We start from the raw sequence: 26,436 nt of genomic DNA, 5'->3' as shown, positions 1-26,436 counted from the left end.
GATCCCAGTCGAGGCATGGGATTTTTAATCCAGATACCGACTCCAAACCCTGAGTGAGTGCTCCGCAAGGCTCAATGGGTAGGTGTAAACCACTTGCACCGACCAGTGATCCATAACTGGTTCAACAAAGGCCATGGTTTGTGCTATCCTGCCTGTGGGAAGTGCAAATAAAAGATCCCTTGCTGCCTGTCGTAAAAAAGAGTAGCCTATGTGGCGACAGCGGGTTTCCTCTAAAAACAGTGTCAGAATGACCATATGTTTGACGTCCAATAGCCGATGATAAGATTAAAAATCAATGTGCTCTAGTGGCGTCGTTAAATAAAACAAACAAACTTTTTTTTATTTATTTATATATATTTTTTGGCAACTAATGTAAGATAACAAACAATGCATTACCAAAATTCTTGTTCATATTTTCATGAAAATAGCGGGGTTTGTCAATGGTGTGTTTTGTTTATAAATGAAACTTACCCATAATCCATTAGATGAAATCAACAATTATTTATTGTTTGAATTTAAGGGAGAATGAATCTCTTTATTATTATTAAATACAAACAATAATTAACCGCAGTTAAGTTTGTGGCTTTGTTTTAACTGCGGCGTATTTAAAGGTGCAGTTTATACACCAGTGCGTGTAATAGTAGCAAGTAAACATTACTTAACTTCTTTTTTTTTAAAGTTTGTTTCAACAAAAATATTTACAGGTATTTAAAAAAATAGCAATAGCAACCAGCTCAGAGCTGGAACAATAAAACAAATGTATATAGTTTATAACAATAAAACATGACACTAATTGAACACAATAAATAGAAAAAAAAATGAATTTGCAAAAATGTGAAATGGAATGTGGTAAAATCTGAAACAGAAAATCATCCCCTCTATAACAGCTAAAGTTAACCAAACCATGCACAAACACAACAAACCAGTGCACCAACATAGTTAGTGTGAGAGCATGCAAGGTCAAAAATGTGGTATAAGTTAGCCAGAAAGGACTGTGCGGTAACAGCTAGTGTTAACCAAACCATGCATGAACACAACAGACCAGTGCGACAACTTAAGTAAGTGTGAGAGCATGCAAGGACAAAAGAGCCTCACCTGTCGGAGAAATGGACATCTCAAGATGCAGTCCGACTCCGCCGTGTTCACCAGATTCTGCGCCCCTACAATCGGTCACAAGTGATGGAAGCCATCCACATCCTCTGTGGAAACATCCCACAGATAGTGATTGGCAAAAACCCAATCCGTAGCCCAGAAACACCCGGCTGAAATGTCTGTTACTGGGTGTTACAGTGAAGAGACATAGTGGCTACCAGCGCTCTTAGCTCATGAGGATTTAAGCGGATAGCGCAGGTAAACCCTCATCCTGATAAGCCCGAAGAATAGGATATCATATCCAACCAGAAACAGTATTCTTCGAAATGTCTCATACATGACTCTGATTACATGATAAGAAAAGCCTTCTGTGTCTAGTCTTTTCAATATAGTGATGAAAGGCTCCCACTGGCACAGGGAAAGGTCTTCATCTTGTTCATCGAGAATTGAAGACAAATCCTGCACTGTGTATGTCCGTGAGGGCTGATTTGACATACGGTTCTTGGCTGTAAAGTCCATTAAAAGTCCCAAATGTACAGCCGTATCTTGACGTCGAAATTTAACCAAGTTGACGTCTTAACGCATGAAGCTCTGAAATTCTAGCAGCTGTGGCGAACCCAAGGAAAAAAACAAAGTCTTCCTAGTAAGAACCTCTAAAGAAGCTGTGTTAATGGGCTCATAAGGAGCTTTTGTCAAAGTTCGTGGGATGAGATTGAGGTCCCACTTCGGTGGCCGAAATCTCTGTAACCGAACATGTTGCTTAAACCCCTTGATGCAATTCGGGAACCAGAGCCAATTTCGTTTTGGTAGCAGGATCCCGGACAGTAGCAATCACGGACAAATAACCGCGATTGTGGACCCCTTCAGTTTTAGAGAGTGTCTGAAATACATGAGAAACTCTGCTAACTGAACAACGGATAGAGTCTGTGGTAGAATCTGCTTCTTCATGCACCTTCTGTGAAATTATAACCATCTGAGATTGTAGGCCGCCGTAGTCGATGAGCGATAAACTTTCAACATGGCGTTGGAAGTGGCTGCCGAAAACCCCCTTTTTCTTAATCACTGGTAGAAAATGATGAAAGAGTCGTGGATTTGGACTTTCTGGATGCCAGATGAATTAGAAGATGATCCCAATCTGGTAGAGGTAATGAATCTGGATCCGCCAGGGGCAGCAAATCTGTATATCGTACACAGACGATTCGGCCATCTTGGAGCTATGAGTAGCAGACGGCAACGGAACTGTTGAAACTGTTGTAGGACTTTTGGGATGAATATTGGTGGTGGATAGGCGTTTTCATTGAGACCCTCCCAACTGACCAAGCCGTCTGCGTCTAGTGCCTGTGGATATGGTATTGGCAAGACGTAAACAACTGCTAACTGTTTGTTGAATCTTGTGGCGAACAGGTCTATGTTCAGAGTCCATAAATAATTTGTAATGTAAAATTGAAGACTGATAACCCATCCCGTACGTATTGGTATGGTTCGCTGTACTGCGGCCACTAAAATAGAATTTGTATGCTCCCAAATAACGTTATAAAAAGTGAAGTGTGATTGGTCAATATTTAAATTATTATTTACAGACAAAATGTTACTTGGACATTGGAGACTACACAATGTTGTTAACAATCTGATTAAAATTAGTTCTACTGGTCTAAATAAGGCATTTGAAATTCACACAAAACATGTCGTATACCCTCAGGATAAATCGGAATGTTTTCAAATTATTTTTAAATCACTAGCATGATTCTGCAAGTAAGGTTTTGATTGGTGAACAAGAGCTACAACTGGCTGCTGTTAGATCCACATGTAATAGTGGAGCTAATTGAGTTCATTTGTGTAGGCTACATTAGTAGTAAACGAGTGCTTTACCACAAATACAAATTACCAGTTCCTTTTTGTTTCAAAACTATATGAACAGTATAAAAGAGTTAGCCTTATCAGAAATTGTGATATATTACCTTACAAAAGTGGACTGTTTCTAATTAATAATAAATTAATTAGGCAAAGGAGTTTTGATCGGATTGGTACTTGTTTGAAGATGTCTATTAAACCAGTGTTTTCCAGTTTGTATACCCGTCATATATTAAAAGGTTGCATAGACACCACCGTTCATGTTGCACGTTTTCCCCCTGGTATTATTAAACAGGTCTTTCTATCAGCTACATACGGTAAGTAGTGGCAATCAATATACAACATTATTTTACATGCGCTATTTGTAACAATAACATGCATTATTTTTCACACTCGCCAGATTGAAATTACGTGTGATGTATGTGCGCAATCACACTTGTGCACCTTAAAAGACGAGGCCTAGCTGTCATTGTTTCCAATAAGTGTGTTATTAACAAATGACCAAATGTTTGACATCCAGTGGCCGGTTATTAACAAATGACCAAATGTTTGACATCCAGTGGCCGGTTATTAACAAATGACCAAAAGTTTGACATCCAGTGGCCGGTTATTAACAAATGACCAAATGTTTGACATCCAGTGGCCGGTTATTAACAAATGACCAAATGTTTGACATCCAGTGGCCGGTTATTAACAAATCAATGTACTCTAGATGGGGGCGGGACATAGCCCAGTGGTAAAGCACTCGTTTACTACTAATGAAAAAATGTAGTGGATTTCATCTCTTTAGAGGTATTGTCACAATCAGCTATCAATTCCTGAAAATGACCGCTATGTTCTACCATTGTTGTCAAGTGAAAATACTTGCCAAAAAACACTTCTTGGACTTAAACTTCCTGGTATATCTCAGCTAAGACCCAAAAAACTAAAGTGGCCATTATCTAAATTAGTCTTGATCAGTGTTGTTCTATTATTATTTCCAGTCAGTGTCGTGTACAAAATGGCGTGCAATATGAATGAGTAATATACATGTGGTATACAGTGTGTCAGCTTCCGAAATATCTCGTCATGGTTGGGGCCCTGAATTCATTACATACATAACATAGTGGTACACACACACACACACACACACACACACACACACTCTCACACTCACATTTTCGCCTGTATGTCGATCTCTGCTATCAGTCGAGTCCCTAACTTAAATTAAGCCCTGAAAAACTCAACCCATGAAAAACCCTAAGTTGTTATCAAAATTTTCAACACAATTTCCATTTTAGTGTCTTAACGCATTGGCAAGAGTTCGGTTATTCCAGCATTTAGGGTTAGGGTTAGTTCTCCACAGAGCTGTGTAAATGCTTGAACGATCCAGAGGATTTACCGAGATTTGTAACAAAACTAAAATAAGTTTTATGTCTTACATTAGTCACCCGTTATCGGACATATACATGTATGCAGTTAATTTGCCCAACATGAAAATTCCACTTTGCATGGGCGTCAGGCAATTGGCATCACATTTTGGTGGAGTGCAAACATCTGAGAGGAAACTAAACAAGATATATTTGGTAGAAGAATTATGATGATGAAATCATTTTGATTTCATCCTGAACTTTTGTTGCAATTTCTTTGTGATACTGATTTTATTCTATTTTACCTATCTGTGATGTTTCTCTTTTTTTGGGCAGTTCTTTACACTGTGTTTTAATTTAACTCTTGAATTTTTATATTGATGGTGTTCATCACTTCATGTTTGCATTTATCATAGTCTGACACCAATTAACCGATGTGTTTTTCATGCTGGGGTGTCGTTAAAACAATCATTCATTCCAATAGCCGATGATTAATAAATCAAATTGCTTTGGTGGTGTTGTTAAACAAAACAAAGAAACTTTATTTCAGATTTTCAAGACTTTCTTCGGCGGACGCTACATCATTCTGTTAATGGGGTTGTTCTCAGTATACACCGGCTTCATATACAACGACATCTTCTCCAAGTCACTCAATCTGTTTGGATCGCAGTGGAGGGCGAAAGAAGCGTAAATATTGTTATTACATACCCATTTAATCTTACTATATAGTAATAAAGACAATTTTGACTGAGCACTAATAAAAAAAAGTGAACATATGTGTGATACAAAATCGTGCATGCTTAGTACGTGTTCACCCGAATGACATCATCTCCCTAGCCAGCAATGACACCATGTTCCTAGCCAGGATGCTGCATTCTATCAATTCTATAAAATTCAGCCAACTTTAAAGACGAAGTAAGTTGTGTTATCAGTGTTCTCGCTGCTCCATTTAAGCAGGGCGCTCCGCCCCGCTCTTCCATTTTGCCGCCCTCCTTTCACGTTCCCCGCCCTCCTTTATTTTTTAGTGCCCCTCTTTATTTTCCAGCACCTATCTCTGCTACTTCCAAATGCACTTTTTTTTCACACTGTGACACTGGACATCAAAGGAAACAAGCCACATTGTGTACGAAAAAGCAATTGACAAAAATTTTACGACAGTTACCCTAACGTAATTTAACAGTATTTTTAACAGCCTCTATTTTGTCTAATATCTGTATCCATTTGTATGTTTGACAGACACAATAAAAGTTATATTTTATGTAAGCAATGAAAACATTTAATTTTTTACGGATTCGGCAATCTCCGATTGAGAAAAACCCCTCTTATTTGGCGCCAAATTTGTTACGTGATCAGAACGGTCATTCTGTCTTTTGTTTCCACTAACTATCGTTTGATATTTTGTCCTCAGTTGCAGATATAATTGCTTGAAACTGATGATTTTTACTTTCTGTTATTCTGTTTATTCAGTAGTTCTTTATAAAATATTGTAAACTTTTCATTTTGAGGGGATATGAACGCTTATAAAAACAATGGAAGTGGTAGTGTTTATCATTAAAGTCATTTATCTTGAGTGCCAAATAATATATACACCGTCTTTACAAAAACGAAATATCAGCTGGGCATATTTTATCACAGCGATCGATTCATTCGATGAAGATGGAAATAACAAAAATGTATGACATTAGATCACTTTACAAACATCTTTATTGTTTTTCATATATCTTATTATATACATAGCAATGAAATATATAGATCTACGGAAACCATAAAAATGATATCCGGTGAAAAGACATATTTTCACTGTATTTTAGCTACAGTGAAAATATAGAAATTGTATTTACTTTTTTGTAAAAGTGCATGATTAAATTATCTCCCTTTGTCTCGTTTCTCCGTATTTAAATTTGATGATTACCAATGCATCTGATCGTATTTGAAAAATAAAAATATGTAATTTAACAACTGTACCTATAAAAAAGGGATACAAAGTGCAATTACGATAAAATATCTAAAAATAATTGAAAACGAAGCTAAATAATGATGACACAATGTAGTGTCATCAAGTTTAAGTGTAAGAATTTAATGGCATTCAACTCCTTTTGTTTTTGTGGGAGTTTTTGGATGATCGCTTTGTCAGGTATGTTTGCACCGCAGTATTGTTAAATAAATTTTAATAAAAAAATTTTTTATTCAAATTTCTTTTTAAAAGTCCATGGTCAATTAAATTTTCTGGCAAAGTTCCATAGGAAGAAATATATCATGACGTTATGTGTTTTTGATAGGATAAGCGAAAGATATTGCCAAAAAGGCGAAAGATATTGTCAAAAATTTGGAAATAATATAATAAATAGACCATTTTGTGGTGTTTTTTCCGAATATGATTTTTATGTCAACTCGTGATGTGTGAAAACCATATTTTCACTCTTTGTTTCGCAATACATGAAAATATGGTTTTTACACATCACGAGTTGACATAAAAGTCGTATTCGAAAAAAAGCCTCTATTTAATTAATTAAAATAGTATAAAAATGTGGAATGTAATAATTATTTTAATACAAAACCACATACCAGTTGTTTTGCCATGTTATTTATTGCACTCGATCACTAAGTGGTCTCATGATACAATCAGACCTGTCAACCTTTAGTCAAGAGAAAGCAGGAGGTGTGTGTGGAAAAAGCAGGAGATTTTTTTAATTCACAGTTTAACCCAAAATCGCAAGGTTTTAAAAAAACTATTACCATAAGTTATATGAACACTACATAATGTCATATATACTTGTTAACCTTAGATCTTGGCATTAAAAAAATAACAATAATTAATTAAAAATATATATATATATATATACATGTATATTTTTGTTTTTAACGTTTAAATATTATTATGATTTTATACATATTTTAAAAACTAACTCTTATCCAAAAATGTTAAGAAGACGAACAAGAAATTAAAAAATTAATTAGTACATTTATGGTATTACACTTACAGGTTACATGTATGTTACCTCATTTGTAGTAGAATAGTACCTAAGACAAATTTATATAAATCTTATAAATTAATATTCAGTTTTTACTATATAATGAGGAACAGTGGCATGGTACTTATTTAAAATCATTATAATGATGCAATAAATATTGTATTTTGATTAATCATAAGTAAAACCTCATTATTGACATTGTGTGAAATATAACAGAATTATACTCATTTCCGTAATTAACTTTATGTCAAACACAACATTTATTAATTGTACAAAAATAATCTCTTGAAGTGTGCGCTTGTTACCAACATTTTACTGCACAAACATACAACATTAACAGACACAAGTATGTTTATGTAGCTACATGTGTGTTGTAATTGGTATTTTCATTGTCTTGCTGTGACATGTGATTTTAACACATTGCATCGTGTGTATTGCTGTCAACTCTGGGCCAGAGTCTGGCACTTCAGGTTCATTCATACATTAATTGCATTATGTAATCTAGTGGAAAGACGTTTTACAATTCAAAGGCATTATTAGGACTAAATTGGAGTTTTAAATTGTCTGTATAATTGATCACGTGGTTTTTATCCCACAATTCTCGTTTCGTAAACGGCAATTTTCAGGAAGTTTCAGAAATTTTTGTGAATTTCCATGATTTTTCCTTTGAGAATTATTTCCCTTCATTTTTTTCGGAAAACCGACGGTGAAAAAAACAGAGTTATAATTTTTCGATTTATCGGGAGATTTATTACTTTGTCAGGAGAAAGGTCCAGACTCCCGCATAATTCGGAAGGGTTGACAGGTCTGTATAATATTCTTGTGCACTATAAACTTGTGGGGTGAGACGTAGCCCAATGGTAAAGCGCTCACTTGATGTGTGGTCGATTTGGGATCGATGCCCGTCGGTGGGCTCATTGGGCTATTTCTTGCATCAGCCAGTACACCACGACTGGTACAGTAAAGGTCGTGGTATGTGCTAGCTATGGGATTGTGCATATAAAAGATCCCTTTCTGTTAATTGAAAAGAGTAGCCCATGAAGTGGCGACAGCGGGTTTCCTCCCTCAGTATCTGTGTGGTCCGTTGCCATATAACCGTAAATAAAATGTGTTGAGTGTGTCGTTAAATAAAACATTTCCTTCCTTCCTTCCTTCCTTCCTATAAACTTGTGTAATAAATAAGAGCAAAACAACTGGTATGTGTTTATGTCTATTTATCAGGATAGATATGTTTTAATAATTTCCCATATTTGTTATGCAGACAGGGTTTGCATGCATCATGGAAAACTTGGAAAGTCATGGAATTTGAGATTTAAAAATCCAGGTCTGGAAAACTATGATTTTCAATAAAAAGTCATGGAAATTCATGGAAAATCATAATATTGCTTCTGCCCCTGACTCCACTCTGAAATAAAAAGACACCCGGAGATAAAATTTCAATAAAATGTATAATTCTTAAATTGGTAAATTTGATCGTTTTTTAGATGTACTGCAAGTCCTGAACTGGTTTCAGTTAGAATTAGTCAGTTGATTTGTATTTGTCTCCCTACTATTACAGCATTACATATACAGCATTACATACATGTATACAGCATTACATATACAGCATTACATAGACGACATAGAACATGCATAATATTTTCACATTGCCAGACTGGTAGCTGCAGCCTGTTCTAGCCATATTTTAATTTATTTTTCATAATAAACAACAGGAAAGATATGTCAATCAAAGTAGGATGCTTATAATTATTGTTGGTGTTTACAGAAGAAACTATATCTAAAGATATGAGTTAATATATATTGAACACACATAAGAGTTACAGTTTCAGACGTCAAAATACAAATAAGGTGTCTTAATTTGTCAGACTGATTTTAGCAGTGATGCTACTGTTTTAATACAAATATCCACATGTACAACAATAATCATATGGTCATGGAATTGTGTTATTTGGGTCATGTAAAAGTAACTTGAATTACGTGTATGAACCCTGTGCAGAGTAGCACACAAATGATTACTTTCTACTGACATAAAATAATACTTTTTAGCCAACAGATTCTCATTACATGTTGGTGTTTGTTTCGTTGTTTGTCCTTTTGTTTTGTATTTTATTCTTGGTGAATTATTGGTTACAAATATAATGTGTCAATTAATTCTTGTGCCGATACATCGGACGCATGTTTTGCATAAATATCTTGCTCGCATTAATTTCATGTTTTATAGTATATTATGAATGCATTGCCTGTTATTCTTTGACAGTCCTTTGCAACTTTCCCTTATGGCATTACTTATAAGGAAGAATGGTGGTGGATTTAGAGAAAAACTAACAAGCTACAAGGAATTATGAATTATCTGTCCCGAGTGAATGACTGAATGTTGTAAACCTGAGACTCTGGTGATGATTTTACAACATTCATTCATGAGGGACAGATAATTTATAACTCCTTATAGCGAGCTGGTTATTCTCTTTATTACCCATTGTCAATTTTAAAACAGCCTAATGTTTACAGTACAAAATAATACGACTGTAGTTGCATTACAAAATAATTATTTTTCTATGCTAGTAAAGCCTCTGCTTATAAAAATATACCATTTAATTTTTATGACACAAATGAGTCAAAGTTTTTTTGTAAATCTTTGTAGATCGTATAACATGTGTAATCTGACTCATTATGGAAACATTATATGAATGAAAATGTTCTGGCCATGGCAAGCAACTAAACAAATGTTGTGATTTTTAAGACATATAAATCTGTAGCTGTAGAAGTAATCTGCACACTGTGCAGAGATGGGAAAACTATTAGCCCGTATATTTGAGCCGATATGGGTAATAAACTGAAATGTGATTATATGTTATTGCAGCAACTACTCAGACCCCTTGCTGAAGCAGGTCGCTCGGCTGCAGTTGGGTGCAAATGATTCATTTCTTGGCTCACCATACCCTGTGGGCTTAGATCCTGTAAGTCAAATTAGCACAATTTTTAGTTTTTTTAGTTATTGTATTTTTGTTTTAATCTGAGGAGTATATTTAAATTTTTCTTTCATGTCAGTTGGTTTAGCATACCCCTAAATAAAAACAATTGTTATTAGATGGGATAAAATATTTGTATCATTTACAATTCTTTTTGTACCATCAGATTTCTAAATGCTTAAATTATTAATTTGGGTAAATCCAGTGTTGTGGGTTTTTTCGTTCTTCCTCGTGCTTGTAGTAGCTCCAGATGTGTTTTATGCAAACAATGGATACGTTCTTTGAGACTACATGTATGGTCAAAGATTTTAATACACAAAATGATCAATTTATTTGGCTGGGGTTTTGGATTTTTTAATATTTATTTTTTAATTAGGCCTATTTAATAGTTTTTTTCTCTTATATAGGATCATCAAACTTTGCATGCATGTACAACTTGGGATTGCGGTATGTTGCATACCATAACTGTGTCACTGTGACCTACTTTTTGATGGGTGTACCTCACTTGTACTCTTGTTGTTTGTTGACAGGTGTGGCAGCTGGCAGAGAACAAGCTGCAGTTCATGAATTCATTCAAGATGAAAACATCCATCATCCTCGGGGTCGGCCAGATGTTCTTTGGCCTCTCCCTTTCGTTCGTTAACCACAGGTAAACATGTGTTAAATACTTCCCACCTTCCCTTCCACCTCCCCATCCCCACTTTCTTTGGCCTCTCCCTCTCGCCCCGCTATTGCATTTTGCCGCCCTCCTTTCACGTTCTCTGCCTTCTTTATTTTCCAGCACCTATCTCCGCTATTTCCAAATGCACACTTTTTTCCACAAAAAAAACCCCCAAAGATCAGTCTGCACACTGGACATCAAAGGAAACCAGCCGCGTTGTGTACGAAAAAGCAATTGACGAAACATTTACAACAGTTAACGTAATTTAATTTAACAGTATTTTTAACAACCTCCATTTTGTCCCATATCTGTATCCATTTGTATGTTTAATACACACAATAAAAGTTATATTTTATTTGAGCAATGAAAACATTTTTATTTTTGATGGATTCGGCAATCTCCGATTGAAAACCCCCCACTTATTTGGCGCCAAATTTGTCATGTGATCAGAACGGTCACTCTATCTTTTGTTTCCACTAACTGTCGTCTGATATTTTGCCCTCAATTGCAAATATAATTGATTGTAACTGATGATTTTTACTTTCTGTCATTTCTGTCATTCTGTTTATTCAGCAGTTCTTTGTAAAATATTGTAAACCTTTCATTTTGGGGGGATATCACCGCTTATAAAAAATCATTTATCTTGGGTATCAAATAATATATACACCGCCTTTACAAAAGCGAAACTACTTTTTATCAGTTAGTCGATAATATCTTATCACAGCGATCGATTCATTCAATGAAGATGGAAATAATAAAAAATGTATTTGACATTAGGGGATCACACAAACATCTTCTTTTTTTCCGTATATCTTGAAATCTTTATTAAAATAATAATATACTCTTCAAAAAAAGAAACGCAAAAGGGTACAAATGGGTTATAACTCCGATTTTATGTTTTCTACCGGTTCATGCTTTGTGAATATAAGGTCATTGCATGTCCCAAACACATTCCCACGGTTACATTCGATAAAACGCAGCTACTGTACAATAAAGTTCCAAAATGTGAATATTCGCAAAAACACAGCCACGTGCAAACCATGTCACCACTGCACGTGCGTTGTCTGCACGTGCAACATGAACACCGACAGTATAAAAGTGCAGGGTGTTCGCTTGCCTGGCCTCTGTATCTGGCCGACAGTTGACAATCCAGGACATGCCACGTCTCAGTGAACTGCAGAGAAACAATGCCATCGGCCGACTAGACACAGGCGAATCCAGAACGGCCGTTGCCAGGGCATTCCATGTGTCCCCAAGCACCATCTCCAGACTGTGGGACCGTTACCAGCAACATGGATCAACACGTGACCTCCCTAGATCCGGTCGACCACGGGTCACTACCCCCGGGCAGGACAGCTACATCCGGGTATGCCACCTTCGGGAACAATTGACTACTGCCACCTCCACAGCCGCAGCAATACCAGGTTTGCTCAGGATATCCGACCAGACCGTACGGAACCGCCTACGTGAGGTAGGAATTCGTGCCAGACGTCCAGTTCGAGGTGTCATCTTAACACCACAACACCGTCGACTCCGACTGCAGTGGTGCCAGATTCATCGACAATGGCCTCAACTGCGATGGAGACAGGTGTGGTTCAGTGACGAGTCCCGATTTCTGCTCCGACGTCATGATGGAAGATGTCGCGTGTATAGGCGTCGTGGTGAACGTTATGCGGCAAACTGCGTGCAGGAAGTGGACAGATTCGGCGGGGGTAGTGTCATGGTGTGGGCAGCCATCTCACACACTGGCAGAACTGACCTGGTCCACGTGCAGGGCAACCTGAATGCACAGGGCTACATTGACCAGATCCTCCGGCCACACATCATTCCAGTTATGGCCAACGCCAACGCAGTGTTCCAACATGACAACGCCAGGCCTCACACAGCACGTCTCACAACGGCTTTCCTACAGAACAACAACATTAATGTCCTTCCTTGGCCATCGATATCACCGGATTTGAACCCAATTGAGCATCTATGGGACGAGTTGGACCGACGCCTCCGACAGCGACAACCACAGTCCCAGACCCTGCCCGAGCTGGCAGCAGCCTTGCAGGCCGAGTGGGCCACCATCCCCCGGGACGTCATCCGTACTCTGGTTGCTTCAATGGGCAGGCGGTGCCAGGCAGTTGTCAACACACGCAGAGGCCACACCCGGTATTGACTCCAGATGACCTTGACCTTGGTGGTGTGTCCTATCACTTACTCACAATGGACTAGAGTGAATTGAGAACAATCCTGCAACATTTGGTAATTATCGGACTCACCATTCAATAATTAAATCAATTCTCCAAATGTTACGAAAATGTGGTTTTGCGTTTCTTCTTTTGAAGAGTATATTAAAACTTTGATCGGTGTAGCAAAACCAGAACTGCCCGTGAATATCAGATCGATAACATCTTCGGTTCAATTAAAAGACGAGTCTGCTTGTATTTCTTATAAACTTTTTTGTAGGCAAAATAAGGAGTATGTCTTTCAACAAAGTCTATCAACACACAACAACTTGGTAACCACCAAGCTTTCTCCCTCCCCCCCCCCCCCCCCCCCCCCCATTTTTTTGGGTTTTTTTTTTTTTTTTTTTTTTTTTTAAGGGTGTGGTGCAGCACGGCCACCCTCCTTTAATTTTCACCCAGCGAGAACACTGAAATGTGTGTTAAATACCTCCCACCTTCCCTTCCACCTCCCCATCCCCATTTTCTTTGGCGTCTCCTTGTCGTTTGTTGACCACAGGTAAACGTGTGTTAAATACCTCCCACCTTCACACTCCCCTCCCCTCTCCCCATCCCTATGTTCTTTGGCCTCTCCTTGTTGTTTGTTAACGACAGGTAAACATGTGTTAAATAGTCACATACATGTACCTTCTCCTCTCCTTCCCCCTCACCATCTCCATGTTCTTTGGCCTCTCCTTACCGTTTGTAAACATGTGTTAATGTAGCAGCTTCCTCTATTAGACTACAATGTATATGTCATATTTATCATATATTTGACATCCAATAGTTGATGATTAGTAAATCAATGTGCTCTAGTGGTGTTGTTAAACAAAACAAATTTAAATTTTAGTTCAGCTACTTTAATGAATTGTCTGACATTAGTTGATCCCCTTACAACTGATAACTTTAATAGAATATTATGATCTTATAATATTGATTAGCAGCTACTATTTAACATTTTAGAATTGGGTAGTGATCTTGGAAATTTGTATAGCGAGTCACGACGTGATTCTGAACAAAATGTTTTCTGTAGATGATTTCCTCTGAAGTATGTGTCGGAACTATAAAGTTTTTGACATCCAATGGCTGATTATTAATTAATCAATGTTCTAGTGGTGTCATCAAACATAGCTTACTTAAACTGAAGCGTGTCGGAATTTTCAAATATTTAGCATCATGATTTGTTACACACCACTGTTGTTGAGAACACCATGTGTTATTTAAATGATTACACATACTTGTTGACACATGTGCATGTGTTAACAATTTCAAGACTTACGACTGGCTGCTCCTAGGTGATGACCAGGTCATCAATGCCATACATCCAATAAAAAAACATCGCAATGGAAATCCATTAGACTGTGACGTATAGTTAACCTGACAATCATGTGTCTGTGACACGTAAATCAGCTACAAGTGCAACGGCTGTAAATAACTTTTAGTCAAAAAGATTTTAAAATTTGCTTAAAACCTGGGTTTTGAGGATATGTCAGAAATAGAATAATACATTGATGTCCATTAGATTTAGATACCATTTATCTCACAACTCGTTGTTTAAAAACGTATCCAACTCGCTTTTGCTTGTTAGATACATTTTAAACCAACTCGTTGTGAGATAAATGGCATCTAACAGCCACTCATGTTTTATTCTCTATTTAGCTCCTGATTACTTGATCACTTTTCTAGTGACCATAAAACTCTGTGATCTCTTTTGTAGATATTTCAAGAAGCCGCTGAACATTTTCTGCGAGTTTGTACCTCAGATGATTTTCCTGTTCTGCATGTTTGGATACCTTGTCATCCTTGTATTCAAGAAATGGTTGACATTTTTCACGAAACCTGCTCCAAGCTTGCTGATTGGTATAAGAAATTAGTTTCCGTCCTAACATCCATACCAGACAATTTCTGCACCGTAGTTTTGGCTTCAAACAAAATAAATATGACATATTTTACTCTAACTTTACAGTAAACCACCTGTTGGGACTGGTACTACAGCCAGATGCGGTCATAAAAACTGAGACAATTATGTTCTCAATTTTGGAGTGAAAATAAATGCTCATATGTGACCCACCCTGGCGAATTCAGTCACATGTCGCAAAAAACTAAATTAAACTTATATGCATATTCTTAACCTGTAGAGTCTCAGCTTCAATGTGGTGCAAAAATTATTAAAATATATTGATTTTTGACAGAGTTTGAGCAAAGAATGTTCGGTGATATGTGAGATGATTATTTTGAGATAATGTGCGCCGAAGATACAGTCCTAGATTTTGGTCACTGGTATCAAAACACCATAGCAACAATATCAATAAAATTGAAGTACAGCTCTCAAATTTTTCACACATTAAGTTTAAATCATAAATTGTATGAATAAAAAGTTTTTGTAGGTTCAGGGTGGTTAAATACCATTATTATTATAACTTTTAGATGGTTTTAGCATTCTGATTCCAGAGAAGGTTGTTTGTGTTTTTTGTCTTCTTTTTTTTTTTTTTTTTTTGGTCTTCTCTTGTTTTTTTTTAACTTGAAATTACTAACGTCATTTCCTACAGTCACATCCTGGGTCACACAGGAACACATTTTGGTTTCGAATTCCGTCCCCGTCATCGTCACCCAAGGAATAATCGGAAATTACATTTGTCTACTCATTAACCGAATTGGCTCCACTTAAATTTAGATTGTTCAGCTCACTGAAAGCTCTTGCAAGAAGAGCGTCTGTTTTACTCATTCTAAAATCATCAAATAGTAAAATAACTGATTGGAATGTTACATAAATTCACATTTAAAAATATCTCTTCAAACAAAAAACTTAGGCGCAGCCATCTTTTTTTTCTTCCTTTGTGTTTTCCTTCCACGAACCACTGTAAGCTTGAATGCTTCAATTATCCAGAAAGCCGCAGTGACCAATCAAAGGTCTAGTAACAAACTGGTTTGTGTATGGTCAGTTTTCGATTCCTATTGGCTTACAACTACAATGTAAGTCATACCAGTATGTCACTGAAAGGATGGTGTAGAGGAATTATTTTGGCGCAATTTGATACCAAATATGAAGCTATTCACCAAACAACTACCACGATTCAAAGTGGGGAAAATGAACAAAGAACAGCCTGATTTGGACCATTGTTTCGACTCTGAATAATAACCCCAGCTAAAAATCGTAATAAAAAGTATTGAGATGTTATTAAATTAAACGAGGCTAGTTTGAAATGATAACTTAACTTAAACATGTAGGTACTGTTTTCTGTCAGAATTGCGATTTTCACCAGGTAGTGTATTTTTTCACTAATTGCTTCATTACACAAAGTCGGCAACAGAGACATGACTGATTTCGCCGGAGCGGGTCACATATAATGTATGTTTGCAATGGCATATGTTGTTAGTGCCAACGAGAACCGTTCTATTGGCAATCTTCATTTGAAGTTGATCAATTTAACATGGGTTTCAATGGCAGATGACATCTGTGTAGTGAGACCATAAGGGTAAAGCTCTCACCTGATGCTCGGTTGGTTTGGGATCGATCCCCATCAGTGAACCCATTGGGTTATTTGTTGTTCCAGTCAGATCACCACAGTTGGTACATCAAAGGTTGTCCTGTCTGGGATGGTGCATGTAAAAGATCCCTTGCTAGTGAAGGAAAAATATAGTGGGTTTCCTCACTAAGAATATATGTCACAATTACTAAATGTTTGACATTGAATAGCCGATGATCTATTAATCAATGCACTCTAGTGGTGTCGTTACACAAAACAAACTTTATTTATTTGACATCCAATAGCTAATAATTAATAAATCAATATGCTCTAATGGTGTTACTAAACAAAACAACTAACTTTTTTGTAAATGGTACAGTGTGGGGGGTTTTCTTGCCCATATTAGTTTCACGATCAGGCAGTCACTATTCAAACTACTGTACACTTTCTTTCACGATCAGGCAGTCACTATTCAAACTACTGTACACTTTCACGATCAGGCAGTCACTATTCAAACTACTGTACACTTTCTTTCACGATCAGGCAGTCACTATTCAAACTACTGTACACTTTCTTTCAGGGCGGTCAATCTGATGATATTTTTAGTCCACTACCGGTCTGTACACTATGCATTAAAATATTGATCTGAAATTTGGTGTATAGCTTTATTTGCTTTGCTATGATGTCTTCTTTAGTTTTGATTGAATTGTTCTGAAACTTGCTCCACAAACAAATAAGTATTTTGGAAATTTCAAATTTTAGAATTTTTATTAATTAAAAAGAAAAATTAAATTGAAAATTTCAAAGTCTTATCTTCTAGAGTTTTGATCATATAGTTCTGAAACTTAGTACTATGATTCTCAGGGCAGTATTTGCAAATTAATAGTCTAAGAGAGAGATTTTGGAAATTTAGGATTTTTATTTAAAATAAACATTTTTTTAAATAGAAATTTAACAGTAAAAATTATAAATTCTTATTAGTTTTGATTAGATTGTTCTGAAACTTAGTATAAATATTCTCAGGGGTAGTCTTCACAAACTAATAGAGATATATTTTGGAAATTTCAAAGTTTTGAATTTGTATTAAATAAATAAAATAGAAATGTAACATTGAAAATTTAAAAGTCTGCCTTCTCCTTGAGTTTTGATTGTATAGTTCTGAAACTTGGTGTTATTCTCTGGGGCAGTTTTCATAAACTAGTAGAAAGATATTTTTTTAAATTTTGAATCTCTGAATTTGTATTAAATATATACATTTTAAATAGAAATATAACATTAAAACTTTATAAGTCTGTCTTGTAGAGTTTTGATTGGATTGTTTTGAAACTTCAAGTTTTGATTGAATAGTTCTGAAACTTGGTACAGTGATTCACAAACAAATAGAGGAATATTTTTGAATTTGTGAATTTTTATTAAATTTTAATTAAAAATTTAATATTAGGTGGTTTTTACAAATTAATTCATTATTTACTACTGACAAAATAGAAAATGAACAGTGGAGCTCTTTAGGCCTACAGGCCAAAATTACATTTTGGACAAAGTTATGACCCAACAACCCAGGGGACAGGACATGACTATTTCTCGTTTTAGCCAGTGCACCACAACTCGTATGTTAAAGCTTGTGCTATGTACTCTTCTGTTTGTGGGATGCTGTTTATAAAAGATCCCTTGTTACTACTGGAAAAATGTAGCAAATTCCTCACTAAGAATACATGTATGTAAAAGTTACCAAATGTTTGACATTAAGTAGCCAATGATTAATAAATCAATGTGCTCTAGTGGAGTATTTAAACAAAACAAATAATTTATTTTTACAACATAGGAGAATTGAAAATTTGTTGGACCTGGTAGGGGAAATGTATTGCTTTAGCAATACTCTCAGAACCTTTGTTTACAAAACAATTTTATTTATTAGCATGCATTTGTTTCCTTGTTTATTTACAGGTACCATCAACATGTTCCTGTTTCAGTATCCAGAGGAAAATTCTGATGAACCTAAACTCCTTTATACTCATCAAGTAATTATTAATTTGTACATCCAGATCATATTTTAAAAAACCTGTTCTATTTCCATACCAAGTAACTATCAACTCGAATGTACAGATCATATTTTAAAACACCTGTTCTATTTCCACACCAAGTAACTATCAACTCGAATGTACAGATCATATTTTAAAACACCTGTTCCTTTACCACATCAAGTAACTACACTATCAACACAATGTTGATATAAACTGACGATCAAAAGAAAGTATACCAATTATTTTTTCTAAGTATTAAAAACAACACAAAACACAAGTTAAATGCAAAAGTATAATAATTTGGCGATAAATAAACACGAGTATACTCAATAAAACCCATAAAATGATAATATCACAGTTCACAACAGCACTTGGGGTGAAATGAGTGATTTCATAAAGGACCACTCATAACGAAGGTGAATAAATTTGACCACGAAGAACATGTTTCAATAGCGTGTATGTCCACTATGTGCAAGTATACAAGCATGGACCCGACATTGGCCACACATACCGCCCCAAACCATCACAGATCCACCACCAAACGGTTCAGTCTCCTGAACACAGCACGGAGCTGTTCTCTCTCCTGCATGTCGGTATATCCGAGTCCTGCCATCAGCTCTGAATAACTGGAACCTGCTCTCATCAGAAAAGAGTACACGTTGCCAGTTCCAATGTTGCCAATGTTGAAACTGACGTGCCCAACGTAAACGTCGAAGTCGATGTTGCCTCGCTAATGTCATCCCTCTGAATGATCGATAGGCCCTGATACCATGCTGTTGTAGTCGACGACGTACAGTGTGACGACTGATGACATGTCCAAGGCCAGTCGCTGCAGATGACGTCATAGTAAGGAATCTGTTACATAAGTGTAAGATGCGGAGATGGCGGTCCTCGTTGACTGTTGTGACGTGGGTCTTCCACTTCATGGTCTGTCTGCAGTCCTGCCAGTCACCTTGTAACACTGTATCAACCTGGTGATCGTCAATTTTATGTGCATAACTCGCACCCAACTGCACCATACCAATAGCTCTCTCTCTTTCTTCAGCAGTTAGCCTTGCCATGTTCTCTGGTGTTTTTCTGTTGACTGAGGCATGTTCTAAGCAATGGCACCCTTTTTTTACACCCTTATGTGCACGAGTATCATGTTTCTTGTGCAGTATAAATTTGACGAATAAACTCATTTTGCATGTGCGGCATCGCCCAAACGCAGCAATGTGCGACTATTCGTAATTGATTGCATTATAACGAATAATACTGGAACCTATCTAACCTTCCATGAACATGTGTTGTGTTTATTTATCATAAAAATAATTGGTATACTTTCTTTTGATAGTCAGTTTATATGGCAACCTTCCTTAGAAACACCAAGCCAGCCAAAATATTACATGACCCCCCCCCCCCCCCAATAAAAACACATAATTTCTTTGTGTTTGCTAACCCCTGGATTTGTGTGGAACTTAAACTTGAGGGTTTGTGTGTACAATCTCAGCACCCTCCCCTAGATCTGCCTCTGACGATGGTAGCGTTGTGCTGACAGAAGACTAATTTGTTTGTTACAGAAAGGTTTGCAGGGATTCCTCGTCGTCATGGCAGTGCTGTGTGTTCCATGGATGTTATTTGTGAAGCCGTTCTACATGCGATATAAATTTCAACACGGACAGGTGAGAATGACCGTAAATCTTAGAATAGAAGCCTGCCTCTATTAGAGGATGGGTTTCAGAGCATCACGAAACAATAGAAGTCTGCCTTGATTAGAGAACGGGTCTCAGCGTTACAAAACAATAGAGGCCTGCCTCGATTAGAGGACGGGTCTCAAAGAGTCACAAAACAATAGAGGTCTGCCTCGATTAGAGGACGGGTCTCAAAGAGTCACAAAACAATAGAGGTCTGCCTCGATTAGAGGACGGGTCTCAGAGAGTCACAAAACAATAGATGTCTGCCTCGATTAGAGGACGGGTCTCAGAGAGTCACAAAACAATAGAGGCCTGCCTCGATTAGAAGACGGGTATCGGAGAGTCACAAAACAATAGATGTCTGCCTCGATTAGAGGACGGGTCTCAAAGAGTCACAAAACAAATAGAAGCCTGGGTTTCTATCCAAGGATTTACACCTCTTTTTTTTTCACTGATCTGTAGAAAAATGCAGGTCAGCAAGTCACATTATTAGTCGCCTACCAGTCCAACCTGTAATGATCTGTCCCACATACAGGTTTCCAAATGTTTTTTTCATAATGCCTTGAGATATTGAGCTGAAATTTTGTGGATAGCTTTATCATGGCCATTTACCCATTGTTGACAGAGTTATAGTCCTTGAACTTGGAACATATGAAAATTAGTTTTTTGGAAAAAAAATTCAATGCCTCAAGATATTGAGATGACATTTTGTGTAGTTCTGTTACAGATCAAGTTTGACTTTAATAGCGATTTACTCATTTGTGACAGAGTTATAGCCCTTGAACTTAGAAGATATAAAAAAAATCCAGACTTTATTTTGTTTATAGTTTTATCATGAACTGTTATAGATAACGTGTAACTTCGATGGCGATTTACTCAATTTTTACGGAGCTATGGCCCTTGAATTTAGGAGATAATAAAAATATGTTGGTCCTGGTAAGGGACATGTATTGCTTTAGCAGTGCTCTCAGAAAACTTGTTTCACATGAACTGTTGTTCTGTTAGTAATAATAGTATGTCGGTTAAGCTACTATAAATTCTCACGTACACCTAAATGGCTAAATGTAAATGGTTACTACGGCTAAATGTAAATGGTTACTACAGTTAAATGGTTACGTAGTGAACTGTTCGTCTCCAAATTAAACATTCATGTACATGTATTCCATACATTCAGGTTGAAAACACTATGTCATAGCGAAATCTGTTTGGTTAAAATACATTTTAAATGACTTTGAGGTACAGAACCATAGCACAAATGTGTTAGGATTAGGTAACTGGTGGTTATGCAAATATAATCTAGGTAAAAATCACGTGAACCAATTTCTAATTACTCAAGATTTTGTCATTCAGCAAATCGCCAGATGCAATGTAAAATTGAATTTGGTGAATATATGTCATTACCAATTGACCAAAAGGCTCAAACTGAGTGTGGACTCCAGACATTTATACTTAACTAATTAATTATGGGCCAGTACACAGTAGTATGTCTTTGTTGGTGTCGTATTATTTGAGCAAGTTTTTATCACAGATCACTTCTAAAGACTGTTTCAGTAAAATGTGACCTGTAATACTTGCAATTATCTTGCATCTGGTGAGGTTTCTGTGCATTTAGGAAGACTACCTAAATGATAATTTGGCTAAGATTCATTACATGTTGATTTTTAACAATATTTGTCATTTTGTTCACTCTCAAGCTGTTGTTGAAATCATTACAGTTAATTAAGAACATGCAACAATGTCCACAACTTTCAGCAAAATAATATGTATTTTGTTTTACCTTATTTATAGATGCCTGTATTGAACCCTACCCCATCTCTGTCTTCCTACAAGAATAAAAGGTCAGATATCAGACGCAGTCAGATATCAGATATCGACGCAGTTTATTTTGATGCCTGTATTGAACCCTACCCCATCTCTGTCTTCCTACAAGAATAACAAAGTCAGATATCAGACGCAGTTTATTTTGATGCCTGTATTGAACCCTACCCCATCTCTGTCTTCCTACAAGAATAACAAAGTCAGATATCAGACGCAGTTTATTTTGATGCCTGTATTGAACCCTACCCCATCTCTGTCTTCCTACAAGAATAACAAAGTCAGATATCACGCAGTTTATTTTGATGCCTGTATTGAACAGTCTTCCTACAAGAATAACAAAGTCAGATATCAGATTTATTTTGCCTGTATTGAACCCTACCCCATCTCTGTCTTCCTACAAGAATAACAAAGTCAGATATCAGACGCAGTTTATTTTGATGCCTGTATTGAACCCTACCCCATCTCTGTCTTCCTACAAGAATAACAAAGTCAGATATCTGACGCAGTTTATTTTGATGCCTGTATTGAACCCTACCCCATCTCTGTCTTCCTACAAGAATAACAAAGTCAGATATCTGACGCAGTTTATTTTGATGCCTGTATTGAACCCTACCCCATCTCTGTCTTCCTACAAGAATAACAAAGTCAGATATCAGACGCAGTTTATTTTGATGCCTGTATTGAACCCTACCCCATCTCTGTCTTCCTACAAGAATAACAAAGTCAGATATCAGACGCAGTTTATTTTGATGCCTGTATTGAACCCTACCCCATCTCTGTCTTCCTACAAGAATAACAAAGTCAGATATCAGACGCAGTTTATTTTGATGCCTGTATTGAACCCTACCCCATCTCTGTCTTCCTACAAGAATAACAAAGTCAGATATCAGACGCAGTTTATTTTGATGCCTGTATTGAACCCTACCCCATCTCTGTCTTCCTACAAGAATAACAAAGTCAGATATCAGACGCAGTTTATTTTGATGAACCCTGTATTGAACCCTACCCCATCTCTGTCTTCCTACAAGTATTGAACCCTACCCCATCTCTGTCTTCCAAAGTCAGATATCTCTGTACTGTATTGAACCCTACCCCATCTCTGTCTTCCTAGATATCAGACGCAGTTTATTTTGATGCCTGTATTGAACCCTACCCCATCTCTGTCTTCCTACAAGAATAACAAAGTCAGATATCTCTGTCTTCCTACAAGACAGATATCAGTTTATTTTGATGCCTGTATTGAACCCTACCCCATCTCTGTCTTCCTACAAGAATAAAGTCAGATATCAGACGCAGTTTATTTTGATGCCTGTATTGAACCCTACCCCATCTCTGTCTTCCTACAAGAATAACAAAGTCAGATATCAGACGCAGTTTATTTTGATGCCTGTATTGAACCCTCTCTGTCTTCCTACCCAGATATCACACAGTCTCTCTGTCTTCCTACAAGAATAACAAAGTCAGATATCAGACGCAGTTTATTTTGATGCCTGTATTGAACCCTACCCCATCTCTGTCTTCCTACAAGAATAACAAAGTCAGATATCAGACGCAGTTTATTTTGATGCCTGTATTGAACCCTACCCCATCTCTGTCTTCCTACAAGAATAACAAAGTCAGATATCAGACGCAGTTTATTTTGATGCCTGGATTGAACCCTACCCCATCTCTGTCTTCCTATTGAACCCTACCCCATCTCTGTCTTCCTACAAGAATAACAAAGTCAGATATCTGACACAGTTTATTTTGATGCCTGTATTGAACCCTACCCCATCTCTGTCTTCCTACAAGAATAACAAAGTCAGATATCAGACACAGTTTATTTTGATGCCTGTATTGAACCCTACCCCATCTCTGTCTTCCTACAAGAATAACAAAGTCAGATATCAGACGCAGTTTATTTTGATGCCTGTATTGAACCCTACCCCATCTCTGTCTTCCTACAAGAATAACAAAGTCAGATATCTGACGCAGTTTATTTTGATGCCTGTATTGAACCCTACCCCATCTCTGTCTTCCTACAAGAATAACAAAGTCAGATATCAGACGCAGTTTATTTTGATGCCTGTATTGAACCCTACCCCATCTCTGTCTTCCTACAAGAATAACAAAGTCAGATATCTCTGACAAGAATAACAGTTTATTTTGATGCCTGTATTGAACCCTACCCCATCTCTGTCTTCCTACAACGCAGTAACAAAGTCAGAATAACAAAGTCAGATATCAGACGCAGTTTATTTTGATGCCTGTATTGAACCCTACCCCATCTCTGTCTTCCTACAAGAATAACAGATATCAGATACCCCATCTCTGTCTTCCTACAAGAATAACAAAGTCAGATATCAGACAGTTTATTTTGATGCCTGTATTGAACCCTACCCCATCTCTGTCTTCCTACAAGAATAACAAAGTCAGATATCAGACGCAGTTTATTTTGATGCCTGTATTGAACCCTACCCCATCTCTGTCTTCCTACAAGAATAACAAAGTCAGATATCAGACGCAGTTTATTTTGATGCCTGTATTGAACCCTACCCCATCTCTGTCTTCCTACAAGAATAACAAAGTCAGATATCTGACGCAGTTTATTTTGATGCCTGTATTGAACCCTACCCCATCTCTGTCTTCCTACAAGAATAACAAAGTCAGATATCAGACGCAGTTTATTTTGATGCCTGTATTGAACCCTACCCCATCTCTGTCTTCCTACAAGAATAACAAAGTCAGAATAACAAAGTCAGATATCAGACGCAGTTTATTTTGATGCCTGTATTGAACCCTACCCCATCTCTGTCTTCCTACAAGAATAACAAAGTCAGATATCAGACGCAGTTTATTTTGATGCCTGTATTGAACCCTACCCCATCTCTGTCTTCCTACAAGAATAACAAAGTCAGATATCTGACGCAGTTTATTTTGATGCCTGTATTGAACCCTACCCCATCTCTGTCTTCCTACAAGAATAACAAAGTCAGATATCTGACACAGTTTATTTTGATGCCTGTATTGAACCCTACCCCATCTCTGTCTTCCTACAAGAATAACAAAGTCAGATATCAGACGTTTATTTTGATGCAGTTCTATTTTGATGCCTGTATTGAACCCTACCCCATCTCTGTCTTCCTACAAGAATAACAAAGTCAGATATCAGACGCAGTTTATTTTGATGCCTGTATTGAACCCTACCCCATCTCTGTCTTCCTACAAGAATAACAAAGTCAGATATCAGACGCAGTTTATTTTGATGCCTGTATTGAACCCTACCCCATCTCTGTCTTCCTACAAGAATAAAGTCAGATATCTGACGCAGTTTATTTTGATGCCTGTATTGAACCCTACCCCATCTCTGTCTTCCTACAAGAATAAAGTCAGATATCTGACACAGTTTATTTTGATGCCTGTATTGAACCCTACCCCATCTCTGTCTTCCTACAAGAATAACAAAGTCAGATATCAGACGCAGTTTATTTTGATGCCTGTATTGAACCCTACCCCATCTCTGTCTTCCTACAAGAATAACAAAGTCAGATATCTGACACAGTTTATTTTGATGCCTGTATTGAACCCTACCCCATCTCTGTCTTCCTACAAGAATAACAAAGTCAGATATCTGACACAGTTTATTTTGATGCCTGTATTGAACCCTACCCCATCTCTGTCTTCCTACAAGAATAACAAAGTCAGATATCTGACACAGTTTATTTTGATGCCTGTATTGAACCCTACCCCATCTCTGTCTTCCTACAAGAATAACAAAGTCAGATATCTGACACAGTTTATTTTGATGCCTGTATTGAACCCTACCCCATCTCTGTCTTCCTACAAGAATAACAAAGTCAGATATCAGACGCAGTTTATTTTGATGCCTGTATTGAACCCTACCCCATCTCTGTCTTCCTACAAGAATAACAAAGTCAGATATCAGACGCAGTTTATTTTGATGCCTGTATTGAACCCTACCCCATCTCTGTCTTCCTACAAGAATAACAAAGTCAGATATCAGACGCAGTTTATTTTGATGCCTGTATTGAACCCTACCCCATCTCTGTCTTCCTACAAGAATAACAAAGTCAGATATCAGACGCAGTTTATTTTGATGCCTGTATTGAACCCTACCCCATCTCTGTCTTCCTACAAGAATAACAAAGTCAGATATCAGACGCAGTTTATTTTGATGCCTGTATTGAACCCTACCCCATCTCTGTCTTCCTACAAGAATAAAGTCAGATATCAGACGCAGTTTATTTTGATGCCTGTATTGAACCCTACCCCATCTCTGTCTTCCTACAAGAATAACAAAGTCAGATATCAGACGCAGTTTATTTTGATGCCTGTATTGAACCCTACCCCATC

At 37.0% G+C, this 26,436-nt stretch overlaps 1 protein-coding gene across 1 annotated transcript in view; it reads left to right on the top strand.

Moving 5' to 3' along the window:
- Positions 1 to 22,200, top strand: part of LOC121385096 (V-type proton ATPase 116 kDa subunit a1-like) — a 62,772-nt gene extending 40,572 nt beyond the window's left edge. Inside the window, exons 13-19 of the mRNA XM_041515632.1 lie at positions 4,843 to 4,979; positions 10,125 to 10,221; positions 10,764 to 10,882; positions 14,822 to 14,964; positions 18,516 to 18,589; positions 20,152 to 20,253; positions 22,054 to 22,200. Coding sequence (XP_041371566.1) covers positions 4,843 to 4,979; positions 10,125 to 10,221; positions 10,764 to 10,882; positions 14,822 to 14,964; positions 18,516 to 18,589; positions 20,152 to 20,253; positions 22,054 to 22,200 — 819 coding nt within the window. The remainder of the gene's footprint in view (positions 1 to 4,842; positions 4,980 to 10,124; positions 10,222 to 10,763; positions 10,883 to 14,821; positions 14,965 to 18,515; positions 18,590 to 20,151; positions 20,254 to 22,053) is intronic.
- The last annotated feature ends 4,236 nt before the right edge of the window (positions 22,201 to 26,436 follow it).

This window comes from Gigantopelta aegis, chromosome 11 (genome assembly GCF_016097555.1).
Source record: "Gigantopelta aegis isolate Gae_Host chromosome 11, Gae_host_genome, whole genome shotgun sequence".
Lineage (NCBI taxonomy): Eukaryota > Metazoa > Mollusca > Gastropoda > Neomphalida > Peltospiridae > Gigantopelta > Gigantopelta aegis.
The sequence above is the reverse complement of the archived record's forward strand: the minus strand, read 5'-3'. Positions and strand labels throughout refer to the sequence as shown.